The 18,490-nt window shown below is 31.8% G+C and overlaps 1 protein-coding gene across 1 annotated transcript in view; it reads right to left on the bottom strand.

Annotated features, from left to right (window-relative positions):
* LOC134693708 (prohibitin-2-like) overlaps nucleotides 1-18,490 on the bottom strand; it is a 36,014-nt gene that overhangs the window by 16,891 nt on the left and 633 nt on the right. Inside the window, exons 2-4 of the mRNA XM_063554611.1 lie at nucleotides 7,795-7,956; nucleotides 4,623-4,747; nucleotides 3,700-3,885 (exon numbers count right to left, since the gene is read on the bottom strand). Coding sequence (XP_063410681.1) covers nucleotides 3,700-3,885; nucleotides 4,623-4,747; nucleotides 7,795-7,956 — 473 coding nt within the window. The remainder of the gene's footprint in view (nucleotides 1-3,699; nucleotides 3,886-4,622; nucleotides 4,748-7,794; nucleotides 7,957-18,490) is intronic.

The raw sequence follows: 18,490 nt of genomic DNA, 5'->3' as shown, positions 1-18,490 counted from the left end.
CGTAGACACATGTCTTGTCCGTAGACATGTCTTTTTATCAATATTGCTAGGCTGTATGGGTCTAAATTATACCTATGTGTTGTTTAAACTTAAACATATCTTACTTTTAATAAATAAATGGTAATTTAAGTGTTCTCAATTTTTGTAAAATTACTTTACAGGAGTGGATTTTAAAAAGTGGCAGATCATCAGTCATAAAAAGCATACCTTATTTTACTTCAATATTGTTTATTCCAGTTGCTGCATACCTTAAAAGGTTAACTAAATCAAATTAAGGAAAAGTATTTCTCTCTCTCTTACTTTATCTTTTGTTTAATCCGTATTAACAGCAGATGAGGAAGTGTCTACGGACAAGACACTTGTACATAACAAGTATTAAATTCAATTATTTGTCTGCTATGGAACTTAAATCTTATTTTTAGGTGAAGAAAGTTATCTATTCAAATTAAGACTCAGTATTTTCAACATTAATATAGTCACAATTCATTCTAACAGATTTTTTTTTTTAACTGAAATTGTCTTGTCCGTAGACATTACCACAATATATTTTAGCCAATTTCCTCAAGTTCAGCCTAATTTGATAGGTAACATTTATGTTATTTTTTCAAGAGAACACATTCAACTATGTCAAAATTGAGTTATAATAAAAGTTTGATTGTTGTAAACAGTCAGATATATGGATTTCAGTTAAAAAAATGTGTCTTCATTTTGGCTCAATCAATAAATTTTTGAGATGTGTAAAGAATTATGGGTAACTTTTAATCTTAACTTTAACAATCATCTTTGAAAGCATTAATTGAATATCAATAAAATGTCTTGTCCGTAGACATTATCAAAATGTATTTGTTTCCATTTTCCTCCCAGTCAAGCTAAGTTTGATAGATAAACCTGATAAAATGTATGTTTTTTTTTCAAGAGAACACTTTCAGCTATATCAGAATTAGGTTTTAATAATGCATTTCATTAAATATAAATACAATGTCTTGTCCGTAGACAAAATATATAAATTGTATTGCTATGTTTGATTGTTTATTGTAAGAATATGCATCAAGTTATTTTAAGGTTCAATACACCAAAAGAAAGGTTTTTTTTGGAAGTTTTGTTATTAATAGATAAGTTTAGATACAGTTTTATCAGATAAGATAAATAATCAAAGAAAGCTACTGTTGCTTGAAATATCTGTGAGTTAAACATGTTCTTGTCATTTTTTTTTCAATTGAAATGTTTGATGTTCAATAATTCTAAACATATTTTGTTGTCTTTGTCATTGACCAAAAATATGACACTGGTAACCATGTCTTGAAGGCAACCATTAAAGAGAATTATACAGTTTTTAAACACCATTTATTTCATAAAAATATAAAATATTTCTAACAAAAACTGCATGTATTATATAAATGCTTCCAGTGTTAGCCTAACGATGGCAATTTTTCATAATTTAAACCATTTTTGAACCAAAATACCAAAAGAGTTTTGTCCTGAGGTGATACTCATTTTTGACTTCATGTGAAACACAAAATGCACATCTGATCTTGGCTAGGCCGCTCAGTTCCTTAAAACATCAATTATTTTTTTGTAAATTGGGTGCCGTCTCCCTGAACATGCTAACACTTAAGACATATCTTTTCATTTTCATATTTGTTTCCCTGTTTGTCTCTGTTGTCTTGATTGTTGGAACGATAAGTGGTATATAACAATATTTACGAAAACTTTCTGAGAATTATGAATATTTCTTCTCTGTCAGATATGGATCATTACCAATGATAAAATGAAATGCTGTTTATCACATCTTATAGAGGTTTAAATTTCAAATATTCGTCAATAACTTAAGATAAAGAGCAATTTTCAAATGTTAAAGGGTACATTTGTATTTTTTGATTCGATTTGAAAGAAATTTATTTCAGTTTTTTCTGTGACAAAGTACAAGCATAACCGTACGGTTACCTATAGTTGTTGATGTTTGTGTCATTTGGGTCTTTTTGTGGATAGTTGTCTCCTTGGCAACTAGATATCATTGAGATGGAAGCCATCTCTGTGGGCCCCGCTGTCAATAATGGACTGACCTTTGACCTAGGATGCATACATTATGACACATTCTCTGGTGTTGGTTAATATATATGTTAAGTTGAAAATGTTTGTCAAGTATGAAATATTAACGGTTCTCGAGAGGTAGAGCGGACACAATTTGTCAAGAACAACGAACGGATGGACAGACCGACGGACTGACCTTTGACCATACATTATGACACATCCTCTGGTGTTGGTTAATATATATATTAAGTTGAAAATGTTTGTCAGGTATAAAGTATGTCCTCTCAACATATAGTGTGGATCAAATTTGTTAGCGATGGACGGACCAACAGACAGACAGACCTTTGACCTATGAAGTTGTACATACATCATGACACACCCTCTGGTGTTGGTTAAAATGGATGTCAAGTATAAACTTTGAAATCATAATGGTTCTCAAGATAAAGAGCAGACACGATCTTCACCACAGGACACGGGTTGTCAACTGAAACCAAAGTTTTTTTTACCTTGACCTTTGACCTAGGAAGTTGTACATACATCATGACACGCCCTTTGGTTGTGGTTAAAATGGATGTCAGGTATAAAATTTGAAATCATAACGGTTTTCAAGATATAGAGCGGACACAGTCTTCACCAAAGGACACAGGGTTGTCAACTGAAACTAAAGTTTTTGACCTTGACCTTTGACCTAGGAAGTTGTACATATATCATGACACACCCTCTGGTGTTGGTTCAAATGGATGTCAAGTATAAACTTTGAAATCGTAACGGTTCTCAAGATATAGAGCGGACAGTGTCTTCACCACAGGACACAGGGTTGTCAACTGAAACTAAAGTTTTTGACCTTGACCTTTGACCTAGGAAGTTGTACATACATCATGACACACCCTCTGGTGTTGGTTCAAATGGATGTCAAGTATAAACTTTGAAATCATAAAGGTTCTCAAGATATAGAGCGGACACAAAAGTGTTACGGATGGACAGACGGACGGACAGACTGATCACTATAGGGCGACCCGCCTTAGGCGGGGCCCTAATAATACCACATCTTCTTTTTTATTTGTCGGTATTGCAACAATGTATGTTTGACATAATCCCAGGGACATAATAAACAGATAGGTATGAAAAAGAAAAGATATGGGATATTCTGTATCAGACGAAAGAAAAACTATTACAGTGTTGAATCCCATAAATATTCACAGTGTAAGCAGTATATAATAAGTACTCGGTAATTTCTAAAATTAAATAAACCTGGATAAAGTGATGCAAATTATTCTTTATACTAGTAAAAACTTTCAAAGAAACAATGTATAAACTACAGCATGTACAGTGCAATTCGTTCTTGTTGTATGTAAACGTAAGCTATATTTGCCTTTTCATGGAAACGAAAGTATAGAGATTATAGACGATATAAAGAAAAAAAAATCAACCTAAACAATGAAAACTTACACATTGGACATGAAATATTTAGTCGATGAAGAAAATTAAATTATGTCACTTCTGAAATAAGTTTGTCGAGAACGTAACTTATTCTGACGGTAAAGAAACACGAATTCGATCACTTCTCTGTTACGGGCTGTTTTGTAGGATTCTTTTAATAAATGGGAGATAACTGCATTTTATTTGATTCTAAGACCTGGGTTTTCTACCTTTATTGTGTTTACCTACCTGTTTAGATTCTACAGCAGCGGTGTATTCTTTACCAAAACTTAATTCTGTGATTGATACATCATCTAAGATCATGTAAAAGTCCTGTGCTCTCTCTTTTAATTCTCGTCTGATTAGTAAACTGACTTGTTGGCGCTGTGTGATTAATTGTGAAGCATTGAATTTAGCTACAACTGATTTTAAAACCTGGAAAATCGAAACAAAACAATACAATGTCAAGAATCATACCTTTTTGCAAAATACAATTATCAATTTATTACATCAATTTCTCCTCAATATTGTTTACTAAAATTATGCAAATCAATAGCAAGAATTTGACAAGTAGGTTAGTTTTTTTTTGCTAACTTTAAAGAACACTTTTGAAAAAGCATATAAAACTAAAACTGTTGAAAGAAATCTATTATTAGCTAAATCCCATTGCGGGTACTACGGATTATGATCTATTGAATAAGAGCTTGAGATCATGCATGGCAAAATTATTTGACTAACAAAACTTTTTAAGTCATATACATATCAACTCTTAAGAAATGTAACTCTTTTCCTGTCTGCAGCTTTCAAAAATGTTGTCTGTCAACATCTTTTTTGCATTTTCACAAAATTACCAAGTCTACTTCAGATCTACATACTATATCCAGTTAATCACCCATGAAAAAATGATAATTTCTAATGTTTTGACAATTTTCTTAAAGGCCACCAAATGCTACTTCTTGAATAATTTTGGAAAAGCACATTAATCAAAAGAGTTAGTGTGATCGAACTAAGGGTTAATCAACCTCAGGGTTTTTATCTCCATATTTAATCAGAACAGAGTCCCATTAACCCCATAAAATATATCTTATAATTAATCATGTGCTATCAAATTCAGCTTTCAATTTAAAAAATTTAAATGTTCAATCATGGGCATGTTTTATGTTTCAGCTTACTTCATTACAAATTGATGGCAATACTCTTTCATCATAGTCCAAACCCAGTTGCCTATAGATTTCTGGCAGGAATTTCTGGTCTGGTCTGTATAAAACTCTTAAAGTTATGTTCACCATCTGTAAATCTAAAATAAATTTAACCTTTTTAAAATGGTGCTATATTTTTCACATGTACATGTAGACATTGATTGGACTGTTGGCTTTCTAGTTTGAATGGTTTCACACTAGCCATGTAGACATTGATTAGACTGTTGGCTTTCTTGTTTGAATGGTTTTACAGGAGTCATGTAGACATTGATTAAACTGTTGGCTTTCTTGTTTGAATGGTTTTACAGGAGTCATGTAGACATTGATTAGACTGTTGGCTTTCTAGATTGAATGATTTCACAGGAGTCATGTAGACATTGATTAGACCCAAGGGTCTGGAAACGGTCTTATTTGCCAGTCATGTCCTAATCTGAAACTATAATGTCCTAAACTTTTTAGTGGGATTTAGGTCAAATTTTATTTTTCAACAGTAATATTTTCGGTCATTTCGTTGAGATCGACTTTCAAAATCGCCATTTTGAACATATTTTTGTTTTGTTATCGACTTCCTGTAATTAAACTGCCACTCCAATAAAGTGTTATACTCATGAGGGCCCTCCTAATACCTATATTAATGCCTTGGGGAGCTATTGGCTAATGATTGCTAATCTCTTTACCTGTGTTTTTAATTCACACCTGGCAATTAATCACAAGCTCCAAACTATTATTATAAAGAAATAAAAATTCCATACCAACTGGCTTCATTATTTAATTACTCAACAGGTCAGACAATTGTCAATTATGATTTAAAATTAAATTAAAACTTGGTTTAATTTATGTAGAAATTTTTTTTTTTTTTACTTCTAACAAACAAAACATGCTTTGTTTACTATGTAATACGCATGCTTGAAATTCTCTTCCACAGATTTAAACAATAAATCGTAAATTTAAAATAATTTCATCCTTAATAAAGCTAGTGCAACTATTTTAATTAATATTCTTACACTATTAAAGGTAAAATATTTAAAAGCCGATGATTTCCTGTGATTTGGATAAACAAAACTAATCCCGGATATGAGTCCAGAATTGTTCGTTTTATTATTGTCGCAGTACATCCGGTTTGAATTTTGACTTCAGAATCGAAAGAAACGTAAGCGATAACTGAGAATATTATCGTTTTGAGTCATTAAAATCATTTTATTTTTGAACTGTTGCCTTCCCTTAATTGCTCTTGATCGATTTTTGGAAAATGGTAGGACAAATCATGAAGTAAATGCGATGCAACAGTGAAACAAGTTTGTTGATGCTACAAACATGACGATCGAGTATGAGCATACTCATAATGAGTCTCATGCAGTAATGTGATTTTGACAATCATCTTTTGAAAAGGGGCATCAACTTTTAAGTAGTATGAAAATGACCGAAATTAGGTGAAAAAATTTCCGGATCCTTGAATTTAGACCATTGGCTTTCTAGTTTGAATGGTTTCACGGGAGTCATGTAGACATTGATTAGACCATTGGCTTTCTAGTTTGAATGGTTTTACAGGAGTCATGTAGACATTGATTAGACCATTGGCTTTCTAGTTTGAATGGTTTCACAGGAGTCATGTAGACATTGATTAGACCATTGGCTTTCTAGTTTGAATGGTTTCACAGGAGTCATGTAGACATTGATTAGACCATTGGCTTTCTAGTTTGAATGGTTTTACAGGAGTCATGTAGACATTGATTAGACCATTGGCTTTCTAGTTTGAATGGTTTCACAGGAGTCATGTTGACATTGATTAGACCATTGGCTTTCTAGTTTGAATGGTTTCACAGGAGTCATGTAGACATTGATTAGACCATTGGCTTACTAGTTTGAATGGTTTCACAGGAGTCATGTAGACATTGATTAGACCATTGGCTTTCTAGTTTGAATGGTTTCACAGGAGTCATGTAGACATTGATTAGACCATTGGCTTTCTAGTTTGAATGGTTTCACAGGAGTCATGTAGACATTGATTAGACCATTGGCTTTCTAGTTTGAATGGTTTCACAGGAGTCATGTAGACATTGATTAGACCATTGGCTTTCTAGTTTGAATGGTTTTACAGGAGACATGTAGACATTGATTAGACCATTGCCATCTAGTTTGAATGGTTTTACAGGAGTCATGTAGACATTGATTAGACCATTGGCTTTCTTGTTTGAATGGTTTCACACTAGTCATGTAGACATTGATTAACTGTTGGCTTTCTTGTTTGAATGATTTTACACTAGTCATGTAGACATTGATTAAACTATTGATTTTCCTGTTTGAATTGTTTTATACTAATATTTGTTTTAGACATTGATTAGACCCTTTGCTTGCCAGTTTGAATGGTTTTACACCAGTCGTTTTTGTGCCTTTTATAGTTTGCTGTTGGGTGAGAGCCTAGGCTCTGTGTTGAAGGCCGTACTTTGACCTATAATGTTTTACTTTTAGAAATTGTGACTTGGATGGAGAGTTGTCTCATTGGCACTCATACCAAATCTTCTTACATCTATTTCATTCCTAATTCACCCTTGGCAAATATAAACTATTGATTAAAGTCATTTCTAAAGCCTTCTTCTGACATGGCCATAAATGTAATTCAGTGATTACTACCAATTTTTAAAACTTTCCTCCAACTCAAATGATTTAAATTTTCAACAGCATCATTGTAATAATTTGAGCTTCCTTGCCATGATGCTGTTTGACCTTCAATGAATGTTTTAAAAGTAACCTTTTTAAGTTTTGAGTGTGAGGATATTAAGTTATGATGATTCACCAACTTATAATAAACTATTAAATCAACATTGATGAAGTAATATGTCATCAATCAAAAAAAAAAAGCAAAATTTTTATGATCATTTTTATACAGTTGTTCCAACATCAAAACATTATAAGACAATCTAAGATTTAACAATGTTATCTAAAGTGTTTAATCGGATACGAGTTTTTCTGTTGTGCTTTTTTATGACACATAACCTTTAACATGTTTAAACCAAAAGAAAGTATTTCAGAAGTCTTTCCATGATGTTACATGCACACCTTATTAATTTTTTTCTTTAAATACGGTTCTCTGGTTTTGCATCAACTTCAATCTGGTGCCCTGTCAAACCTTACTTGGCATCCTTACCTTTACTTCCTGTTGGTGAAGTTAGTTTCTTTGGCTTTGCTCTGATATCATATATAATGGGGTAATGAAACCATGGTACTCTAAAGTGTAATCCTTCTGGATATATTTGTTTCTGTACTCCACCAATTCTGCTAAAAATAATGGACCTATGACCTCCATCAACTGAAATAGAAAATGATATGTTACAACATACATAAGCACTGTTTTGAATAAAAAAATATTCTGACTAAAATTTATTGTAAGCTATACAGAAATGTTAAAGTCATATGAAACGAGTGACGTGATAATAACCTTAATCCTAGTCTTCTGTGCAATATTTTTTATGATCCAATTTTGTATAATCGTCAATAATCTATTTCATTCGGTCAGTGATATTGTAAAAATATGGCAGCTAATTAATGGTTGTGTTTTGAGCCAAAGTTTACTGATTGTCACCTTTGTAAACAATCAGCAAAGAAGCATGGATATTCAGGTAAGCATGTGTATAACATGTACAAGCTTAAGAAAATATGGTTTATTTCAATGAAAGAGCGATGTTATACTTTTGTTAATTCTCTGCCAATTTGGTTTTCTGCTTGGCACTTGCATATTGCAATCAGTGGATTTTTTTTGTAGGAGAAAAATCACACAAAGATAACTGTCTACAGAAAACATGTCAGCGAATTGTTGACTGGATGCAAACATTTAAAAAGTTTCTTATAAATTTGGACTTCAGAAAAAGTATGTTTACGAAAGTTTTATAAAACAAACTAGACATTTAGTTAAATAAAATCATATGCATCCTTATTTGTAATTTTGAAGTACATGTATCTTATGACTTTATATGATTTCATCACATCTTTCTGGGGAATGTCAAATATATTAACTAATTAAGCCTAAATTAAAATATTGTTTGTTTGCCCTTTTCCGACCCTATGTTTTGAAACAGGGTAGGTAGGTAGGTAAAATATTTTATTTTTTTCCTCAAAAAAAAATAACTTGGCTCGGTATATTATTTGTCATGGGTAGGCAGGTACATGTAAGTATAATATTTTATTTTATAGATACAAACTCTGCATAAATGTCATTTGTGTCTGTTTTGTTTTTGCAAATAAGTTTTCTGGGACTATAAGTTTAAAAAAAAAATCACGTAGAATGTGAAGCTAATTCATATGCACAGTACTATTTTGTTTTCAAAATATCAAAATATAGAGCTGTGCCGCATATCTGCAACGTTTATATGCCTTGAACTTTGAAGAGTTTGAACTTGCACTTATATTCTGTACTACGTACCTTGTATGCTTACTTAAGATTTTCTGTAAAAGATAACTTTGTACTGATTAGATCTATGTCCGGGCAGACATACATTAGAAAAAGTCCCTAGTGTTAAAAACATCGTGTGTACCTTTGTTTCCAATTAAAATGCTACAAGACTTAAAACTCTGACAATTGTCACGTATTTTTCATCGCATTTATAAATGATCTGTATGGACAACTTGGGGATTTTACTGCCAGATATTCTCCACTTTACATGGTTTAGCTTATAGCGGCGTCGTTAATCTGCAGATCACAAAAGGCCATTCCTACATAGAATACAACGTCCGTTTACAAATTAGTTTGTACACACGTTGATAATTTTGTATCAAACGAACTTATTTGTAAATGAACCCTGCTCTTATAAAGGTACAGAGTAGCGTACGTGATTTCAGGAAGCGTTCACATGCTGAACATCGATTTCAAACAAATGCTTTGAAACTTCAAATACAAGTGTTCATGTCAAACGCTCATGTGATACCAAACGGACTGGAACTTATACGTTAAAGATAAAACCGGAGAAATCCAGATAAAATTGTTTTGAGCGGGAAATACAAATATAAGATTTTTGGTAGGAACGAAAAAATAAATTAAAATAAAATCTTGCTGGTAAATACAAATAAAAGATTTTCAGGCGCAACGAATTTATAGGGTCAGTCGGTAAAGGGCAAACAATCAATATTTTAATTTAAGCCTTACTACGATAAATTTTTGTACATATACATCTAAGGCATTCATCAAGTTGAAATAGAGCAAACTTGGACATTGGGTCCAGATCATTGGAGCAGTATAAGTAAAATAATTCTAGCAGGGCAAATTTGTCATTAAGCCAGAAAATAAGTTTGTTGCTATTTTATGAAATTTCCCTTTCTCTGCAAGGTACAATGTACAAATGGAGATAAATTATAGCTAGAAATTACAGGGTTTGAAATTAGCAAGGGCCCACTTGTCAATGGCCTCTAAATTTTGGTTTAGGCTACTTAAATTTCTGATTTTCTTGTATACATGTATAAGACTATATATATACATTGTATGTGGGCTACACAATTAAAGCTGTGGGCTACAACTGCAAAAGTCAAAAGTTCAATCCCTGGAAATAATATGACTAAGGGCACACATGCGTTGACAATGAAATCAACAACCTCATCATAGAGAAAAACAGATAACCAAATATTGGCCATTTCAACTAGTCTAGATTGCTTTTCTCATTCAGCACACCAGCTCAAGTTAGAAAATCAATCTCCTTGAGATGACCAATGATTATATACATGTATAAGTATTAAGTGGCAATGACTAAATGAGAACAAAAAAAATGTGTTATGACTGCTAACCTATGAGGTTGCCATTGATTGCATGCAATAAAGTCATAAAATGCATGTTCAATTTGTGTTTTGAGAAAATATTTGTAACCTGTTTAAAATGTGTAAATATTTTTTGCTTTGACGCCTTCCTGCATCGATATAAGGCGTCAAACTATATAAAAAAGAAGATGTGGTATTGATTGTCAATGAGACAACTATCCACAAAAAGACCAAAATGACACAGACATTAACAACCATAGGTCACCGCACGGCCTTCAACAATGAGCAAAGCCCATACAGCATAGTCAGCTATAAAAGGCCCTGATAAGACAATGTAAAACAATTCAAACAAGAAAACTATCAGCCTTATTTATGTAAAACTAGAGGCTCTAAAGAGCCTGTGTCCCTCACCTTGGTCTATGTGCATATTAAACAAAGGACACAAATGGATTCATAACAAACTTGTATTTTGGAGATGGTGATGTGTTTGAAATTCTTACTTTACTGAATGTTCTTGCTTCTTACAATTATATCTATAATGATCTTTGCCCATTAGTAACAAAGACAACTATTTGGTAAAATTTTACATATTTTCACCAAATTAATGAAAATTGATTAAAATTTACTATAAAGGGCAATAACTCCTTAAGGGGGTCAATTGACCATTTAGGTCATGTTGATTTATTTGTAGATCTTATTTTGCTGAACATTATTGCTGCTTACAGTTTATCTCTATCTATAATAGTATTCAAGATAATAACCAACAAGAGGCTGTCACAACGACAGCAAACAGGATTTATTAACATTTATTTGTATCCTGCCACTATCACAAGAACCATAAGGCCAGGATTTTTTAATTTGTTCGTTAGGGATCCGCCGACCCGATTTTGCAGATTTCCAAAATAAAAATAAAATCGAATTTTCAGGCTTTTTTTTATTTTCGCCGACCCTAACAAATGCATTATCCCTGAAAAATAATTAAAATATCCTTTTTATGAAATGAAATGCATTAATCACTAACAGAAGTGATGAAACTTTCAATTTACGTTTCTAATCAATTATTAATGACCTTGAAATGTCGTTTGCGCAAATAATTTTGCGGAACGAAACCTGTGTTTAAAACCAATTACACAATAAGTTCCTTTCCCTAATTTGTCACCAGTCCGTAATACTGAATTTTAACAAATCATTTGATATTTTCTTGTTTTATAGATAATAAAAAAATATTGTCCATTTGGATAAAAAACGGGAATGCATGACAACAGATTATTTAACCTGATATTCTCGTTTTTCCAGTGGATGAGTCTATTACGTTTTTGACACGTGTGTTTAAACTTATTTTCGTACGACATTTTTACTTTTTTTTTTTCTTTATCAGTTTTCGTGCTTATTATTTTTCACCAAGTTTTTATTAATAGCTAAGTCAAATAACTGACGTGAATCTGTTTTTCTTGTTTGTGAAATGACGATTTAATTTATTCTTTGTCAGTGTACCCCCCTTTTTTTACGGGAAATTATTAGACAATGTCATCATGCGATGTTTAAAGCTGAGCAATAATATTTCATCAAACTAAAATTTAAGAACGATGAAAAAATAGTATGACAAACATATTATTAGAAAGGTGAAATATATTTATATTTTGCATATCAGTTTTCTGTCTTGAAAGATCTTTTTTTTTCATTTTTTTTCCGACCGACCGACCCGACTTTTTCATGGAGAAAATCGGTAAACCAACAAATTAAAAAACAGTGGCCTAACTGATGAACGGTGAAAGTGAAAATCGTCAATATCAAATTTGACCTCCATTTTGTCATCAGTATAAACATATTAAAATTTTAAAAGCTTAGGTTGAATGGTTCATGAGTAAATGCACGGACACGACTGAAAAGGCAATTTTTCAATCTTTCAAGAACCATAACTCCTGAACGGTACAAGTCAAAATGCTCATTATTAAACTTGACCTCTATTTTGTCATCAGTAACAACATATTAAAATTTGAAAAGCTTTGGTTGAACAGTTCATGCGTAAATGCACGGACACGACTGGAAATGCCATTTTTCAATCTTTCAAGAACCATAAAATGCAGGTTTTGGCTTATAACTCAAAAACAAAAGCATTTAGAGGAAAATTGACATGGGATAAACAAGATCTATCTGCCCTGAAATTTTCAGATGAATCGAACAACCCAGTGTTGGGTTGCTGCCCCTGAATTGGTAATTTTAAGAAAATTTTGTCCGTTTTCGGTTATTATCTTGAAAATTATTTTAGATAGAGATAAACTGTAAACAGCAATTATGTTCAGCAAAGTAAGATCTACAAATAAATCAAACATGATCAAAATGGTCAGTTGACCCCTAAAGGAGTTATTGCCCTTAATAGTCATTTTTTACCAATTTTCTATAAATTTTTGTTATCTGTTATAAAAATCTTCTCCTCTGAAACTACTGGACCAAATTTAACCAAACTTAGCCAAAATCATTATTAGGGTATCTTTTTTTTTTAAATTGTGTGTGGTGACCCGGCATACCAACCAAGATGGCTGCCACGGCTAAAAATAGAACATAGGGGTAAAATGCAGTTTTTGGCTTATAACTCAAAACCCAAAGCATTTAGAGCAAATCTGAAATGGGGTAAAAGTGTTTATCAGGTCAATATCTATCTACCTTTTTTCAGAAGAATCAGACAACCCGTTGTTAGGTTGCTGCCCCTGAATTGATAATTTTAAGGAAATTTTGCTCGTTTTGAGTTATCGTCTTTAGAGCCTCTAGTTGTAAAAGCTAACGATGACTCCGGACGCCAAGTGATGAGAAAAGCTCACTTGGCCCTAAAAATGAACAAAAACAAATAGGTAACACATAATCAACAACAACTGAATTACAGGCTCCTGACTTGGGACAGGCACATTCATAAATATTGTGGTGGGGTTAAACATGTTAGCGGGATCCCAACCCTCCCCCGGTATCGGGATCGTTCACCCTATGTTCGTTCGCACTGAGTTTGTTCGCCCTGATAGTCGCTTTTGCCCTGGGTTTGTTTGCCCTTTTTCCATTTATAATATGCAAATGTTACATTAATGAACGATATATATATGGACCATAATGTGGTATTCGGCCTTTGGTTTCTTTTTGTATCCTTTTTTATAAGTTCTAAAATTTTAACTTTTATTTTGTGGGTTGTGTTGGTGTTAGAATAGTATTAATGGAACAATTGAGTTTTTCGAGAAACAATTAATACATTTTGATTCACCGTTTACGTGACATGAAACCAAACAGGAAACCAATCTTTATTTTCTTTATTTTGCACAATATAATTCAAAAGGCATAAATGAACACCATTACTAGTGTTACTTGCTTCATGTTAATATTTAAAATCTATTTTCAATGTTATATTAAAGGTTTTTTTAAACCTGACAGGAAACCATAAGAAACCGAAAGCATTTTTTTAGTTTTATTTTATTGCAAAATCTGCTTAAAATAATCTGGACAGTATACTTTTTCTTAAAATCCATCTTAAATGTAACAGTATTATAAAACTCCTAAATATGTGCTTGTTTTGAAAACAATTAGTACAATTTATTCAGAATTTTCCATATTTTCTCCATTGATTGTACAGGATACCATAATCGTTGTATCTTGATGTTTAAGCAAAAAAAATGTATTTATATTTGGTTTTGATATTCCAGTTATATACAATTTATTCCAAATCATTGGCAATGTAACATTCATTAAATCCAGTAAAGATAAAAACTTTTAAATTGGAATTAAAATCTTTAAAATAGGCACAATGTGATACTTGTGACCTGTACACCATCTACATGGTTTCCACATTTTAACCTACTTTAGTGGGCTAAAATCAATAAAGTACTTCCTTTCAAGTCATGCATGGTAAAAGTTTACTTCTCCTTTGACAAGTTTATTGCGTTTCTGATAAGTGTTTGCAGAACATGAATAAAAAATATTAATTAAAAACTGTGACAGGATTCCAACTTTGTACATTCTAAGTGTAACGGTATATTAACATGTATTTGTTATTAAATTATATTTATTCACCTAAAATATCCAGTAATATTTACTGCTGAAGTTACAGTGCTTATCCAGTGACCTTTGGGGTATCACATTTGCAAAGACCAAAACAGTTTACCAAATTGCAGTCAGATTTCTACTCCAACTAACTGATCAACTGGTAAAATATTTTAGCAGATTGCTCAAGTGAAATGTTGTTAGTTTGAAGTGAGTGCTGTAAAATAAAAAAGTTATACTTACCATGCACATCCAGTCAGTTGATACCTTTGTCAATCATTTCTAACACAAATAATATCTTACTATAGTATGAGTCACTGAATAAAATGGTATAATTTTAACATGGAAACTTCTACCATAAATAAATATTATAAATGAATAGTTCAAAACATTGTTTTGTAGGTGTATATTCTATAGCTTTGTCTTCTAAGATGAAGTTATTGTGCAATTGTGATTCTAATAACATTTTCTATGCAAATTACTTATCTGCTGTCATTAAAGGGAAATAATTTATATAGTTCAAATGTACACATAAAATTTAATCAATGATACGAGGCTTATGATTTTGCCTATGATTTTGTAAGATTCATAAAAAAAAAAATGAAATGCAAAATTAGTATGAAATTGAAGGGCATGTAAAACACAAATTAGAAAGGTTTTGCAAAATACTGCTTATAAGATATCTTGTTCTCCTTGGTAGACAATCCTTTATACTTTGAACAATTCAACATTTTGCAAAACAGCTGTTAATCGTCTTTCATCATTAAATAAGTTTCATTGTTCGTTTTAGAACAGAGGATAAAAGTTAAATAATAACAGAAATAATGTTACAACAAATTAAATGGGGAAATTTGATATTTGTCAGACAGAACAAAATTTTGCTGATTATTTGTAATGTAAATTATTTCCCTTTATTGCCAGCAGATCAGTAATTTGTATACAAAATGTTATTCGAATCACAATTGCACAATAACTTCATCTTAGAAGACAAAGCTATAGAATATACACCTACAAAACAATGTTTTGAACTATTCATTTATAATATTTATTTATGATAGAAGTTTCCATGTTAAAATAAGACCATTTTATTCAGTGACTCATACTATAGTAAGATATTATTTGTGTTAGAAATGATTGACAAAGGTATCAACTGACTGGATGTGGATGGTAAGTATAACTTTTTATTTTACAGCACTCACTTCATACTAACAACATTTCACTTGAGCAATCTGCTAAAATATTTTACCAGTTGATCAGTTAGTTGGAGTAGAAATCTGACTGCAATTTGGTAAACTGTTTTGGTTATTGCTAATGTGATACCCCAAAGGTCACTGGATAAGCACAGTAAATCAATCCAACGAGCATTGGTATAATTTCGATTGATTTTTCCAAGGACTCGACTTCACGTCATTATCGGGAAACGAAGTGTGTTCTAACGTCTGTCAAATATGAAATCGATTTTGTCAAGTCATTGGGCATTTATTTTCACAAAGGATCGTATGTAACATTATGCACATAGGAAAAATAACAGACCACCGGCGCAATCTCTTTGACAATTGTATTTTCCTCTTTTAAACAAGACGAAACAAGTCTACAGATTATGTTTGCTAACATCCCGTTGGAAACAAAAACAATGTTTAGACCTAGTATTTCGTACATCCGGCCATAATGGCGTTATCACATGTTAGTCACATGTTTCACGTATGACCGGAAATGGTTAGAACTTAAGGACAAAAACAATTTTAATAAATAACTGGACTTCTGTTTCGTGTGAAATATAACGCATAACGACAACGTAATTTTCTTACTTAATTATTACCAAGATCAAAACAAGAATGTAAATCATCTCAGATTTACCTGTTTGAACATCTCGCGAGAGTTCATATTTGCATATTGTTTTTAAGAATTCTATTACAACAAAGCAGATTACATCATCTAAAAATTGCGTTACGAAATCGGACATAAATCACGCCACTGTTCTTACATCTGCTACATAAATACTTATAGTTCTCGGCATTTTCTTCTCACTATTCTTATTGGTCGATGTTCTTTGTTGTTTGAAAGCAAAAGTTACGAATTTGCCGGTGACGATTATCTATAAATCAGTCAGCGTTATGCTCTTCGGAAGCAAAAAGTAACGCGAGAAACGACACAAAAATACGGTGGTAGAATCTTTGAAATTCGTATTTTTTAAAAAAAATTCTAGGGAAGAGTAGCATACACTTGTATGTTGATAAAAATAATGGCATCTTTAGATGTAGTTGCAACTTTTCATACAGTAATTCACATTTTATCACTTTTCTATAGTTATAGGAAACGGAGCCCAATAGCAAATTATGGTCCATATCTAAATTAAAGTTTATGTATATCTATTAAAAGTTACTGAATATTTTTATATTGTTAAAATGTATCAATAAAGTTAAATATATAAATAACTTAGTCTATAGTAGTTTTATGTCAAATACTTTGTAGTCTTTGAATTCACAGAAATGTATCCTCGTAGCAGCAAGACAACATAATAACTTAGTCTTCAGTTCGTTTTAAATTTTACATTTAAAAATACAATGTAGTGCTGAAATTCCAAGAAACTTATTTTCTAATAGCAGTAACACAGAATACATCATAAAGAAATATTCGGTAAACATATTCAATTACATACAAATAATTTTATCTTACATTGTAAATATTCGGCGAAATTGTAGACTGACTTCAACATATTCAATTTTATACACACAACGCAACACTATACTAAAAAATTAAATCAGGGTGAACGGACTCAGGGCAAAAAGGTATTAGGACGAACCTGAACAAGAGCGAACTGGAATCAGGGCGGACGGACCAAGATTCTCCTCCCCTAACCTGGGACAGTGGTATAACAGTGAGTACAACATAAGGTATCGGGAACGTTCGCCCTAATAACATGTTCGCCCTGAGTTCGTTCGCCCAGAGAGTCTGTTCGCCCTACTAAAAAATATTTATTTTCAGGGCATTTAATTTGAATAAACTTATTAAGATATTTCTATAGTATATATATTCTTGAAATTTATGGAAACAGGGAAATATTGAAAAGTTTATGGCTTGTTTAGGATAGTTAATTGTTCAATGACAAAATAATTCAGATCACTGATTATTGTGATACTTGTCTTTTGATGGATTATTAATAAAAATCAAACGTTTTGTTTTCATAAAATATTCAGCTTGAAACGCAATGATGTACGAACTGTAAATCATGAAACAGATTAACAAGTTCATTTATTAATTATTATACTTGGAGACTAGTCTCATACTGCATACATTCATGATTGACTGAATACAATTATTCTACTCTGCAAATCAAAGGGAAAATGACAAAATGATAACGGTAATATAAATATTCTGTCATATTTTTTACAAACTTTCACATATTTTGCTCAAATACTTGAAATTATGCAACTGGACAACAAATAGAAAAAAATAAAAATCTGGGCGAATGGACCCTGGGCGAACAGGTATCAGGGCGAACAGGTAGTATGGCGAATGCGAATCAGGGCGAACGGACCCGGATTCACAACATAAGAACAAACTATCAAAATCAGTTGAAAAAGGCTTAACTCATCGGGTACACGACAACTCGTACTTTCGGCAAGTCGTACTCAACCAACTCGTACCCTATTTTTACCAACTCGTAACCATGTTTTATTTGATATTATTTATCTAGTTTATATGACTTATATGCATAGTTATTGTAACTTTCTTTCGTATATCATTATATAGCAAAATACAAATGAAAAAACAACTTTCAATGTTAATAAAATGCAAAATTACTTTCATATTACTTGTGATTTCTTATAGGTTAAAAATTTATCAATAATGTTTAAATATACGTGATGTCAAGTGCCTTTGCATAGAATTGTAAGTAAATTGAATTATGAAATAAAATTATCTATCATAATTATAAAAAAATAAACCAATACATTTTAATTCTTATAGGCATTTATAAAGAGTTGTATAATCAGCTAGTACAACAGGAAGAAGAGATAGATATTTACTACTTGCACGAAAAAACTAAGACATGTTCAACGCAATGTTCACTAAAAAATATC

The sequence above is a fragment of the Mytilus trossulus genome, chromosome 12 (genome assembly GCF_036588685.1).
Source record: "Mytilus trossulus isolate FHL-02 chromosome 12, PNRI_Mtr1.1.1.hap1, whole genome shotgun sequence".
In the NCBI taxonomy this organism is placed as follows: Eukaryota; Metazoa; Mollusca; class Bivalvia; order Mytilida; family Mytilidae; genus Mytilus; species Mytilus trossulus.
Note: the sequence above shows the minus strand (reverse complement) of the source record. Positions and strands in the feature narration are given on the sequence as shown.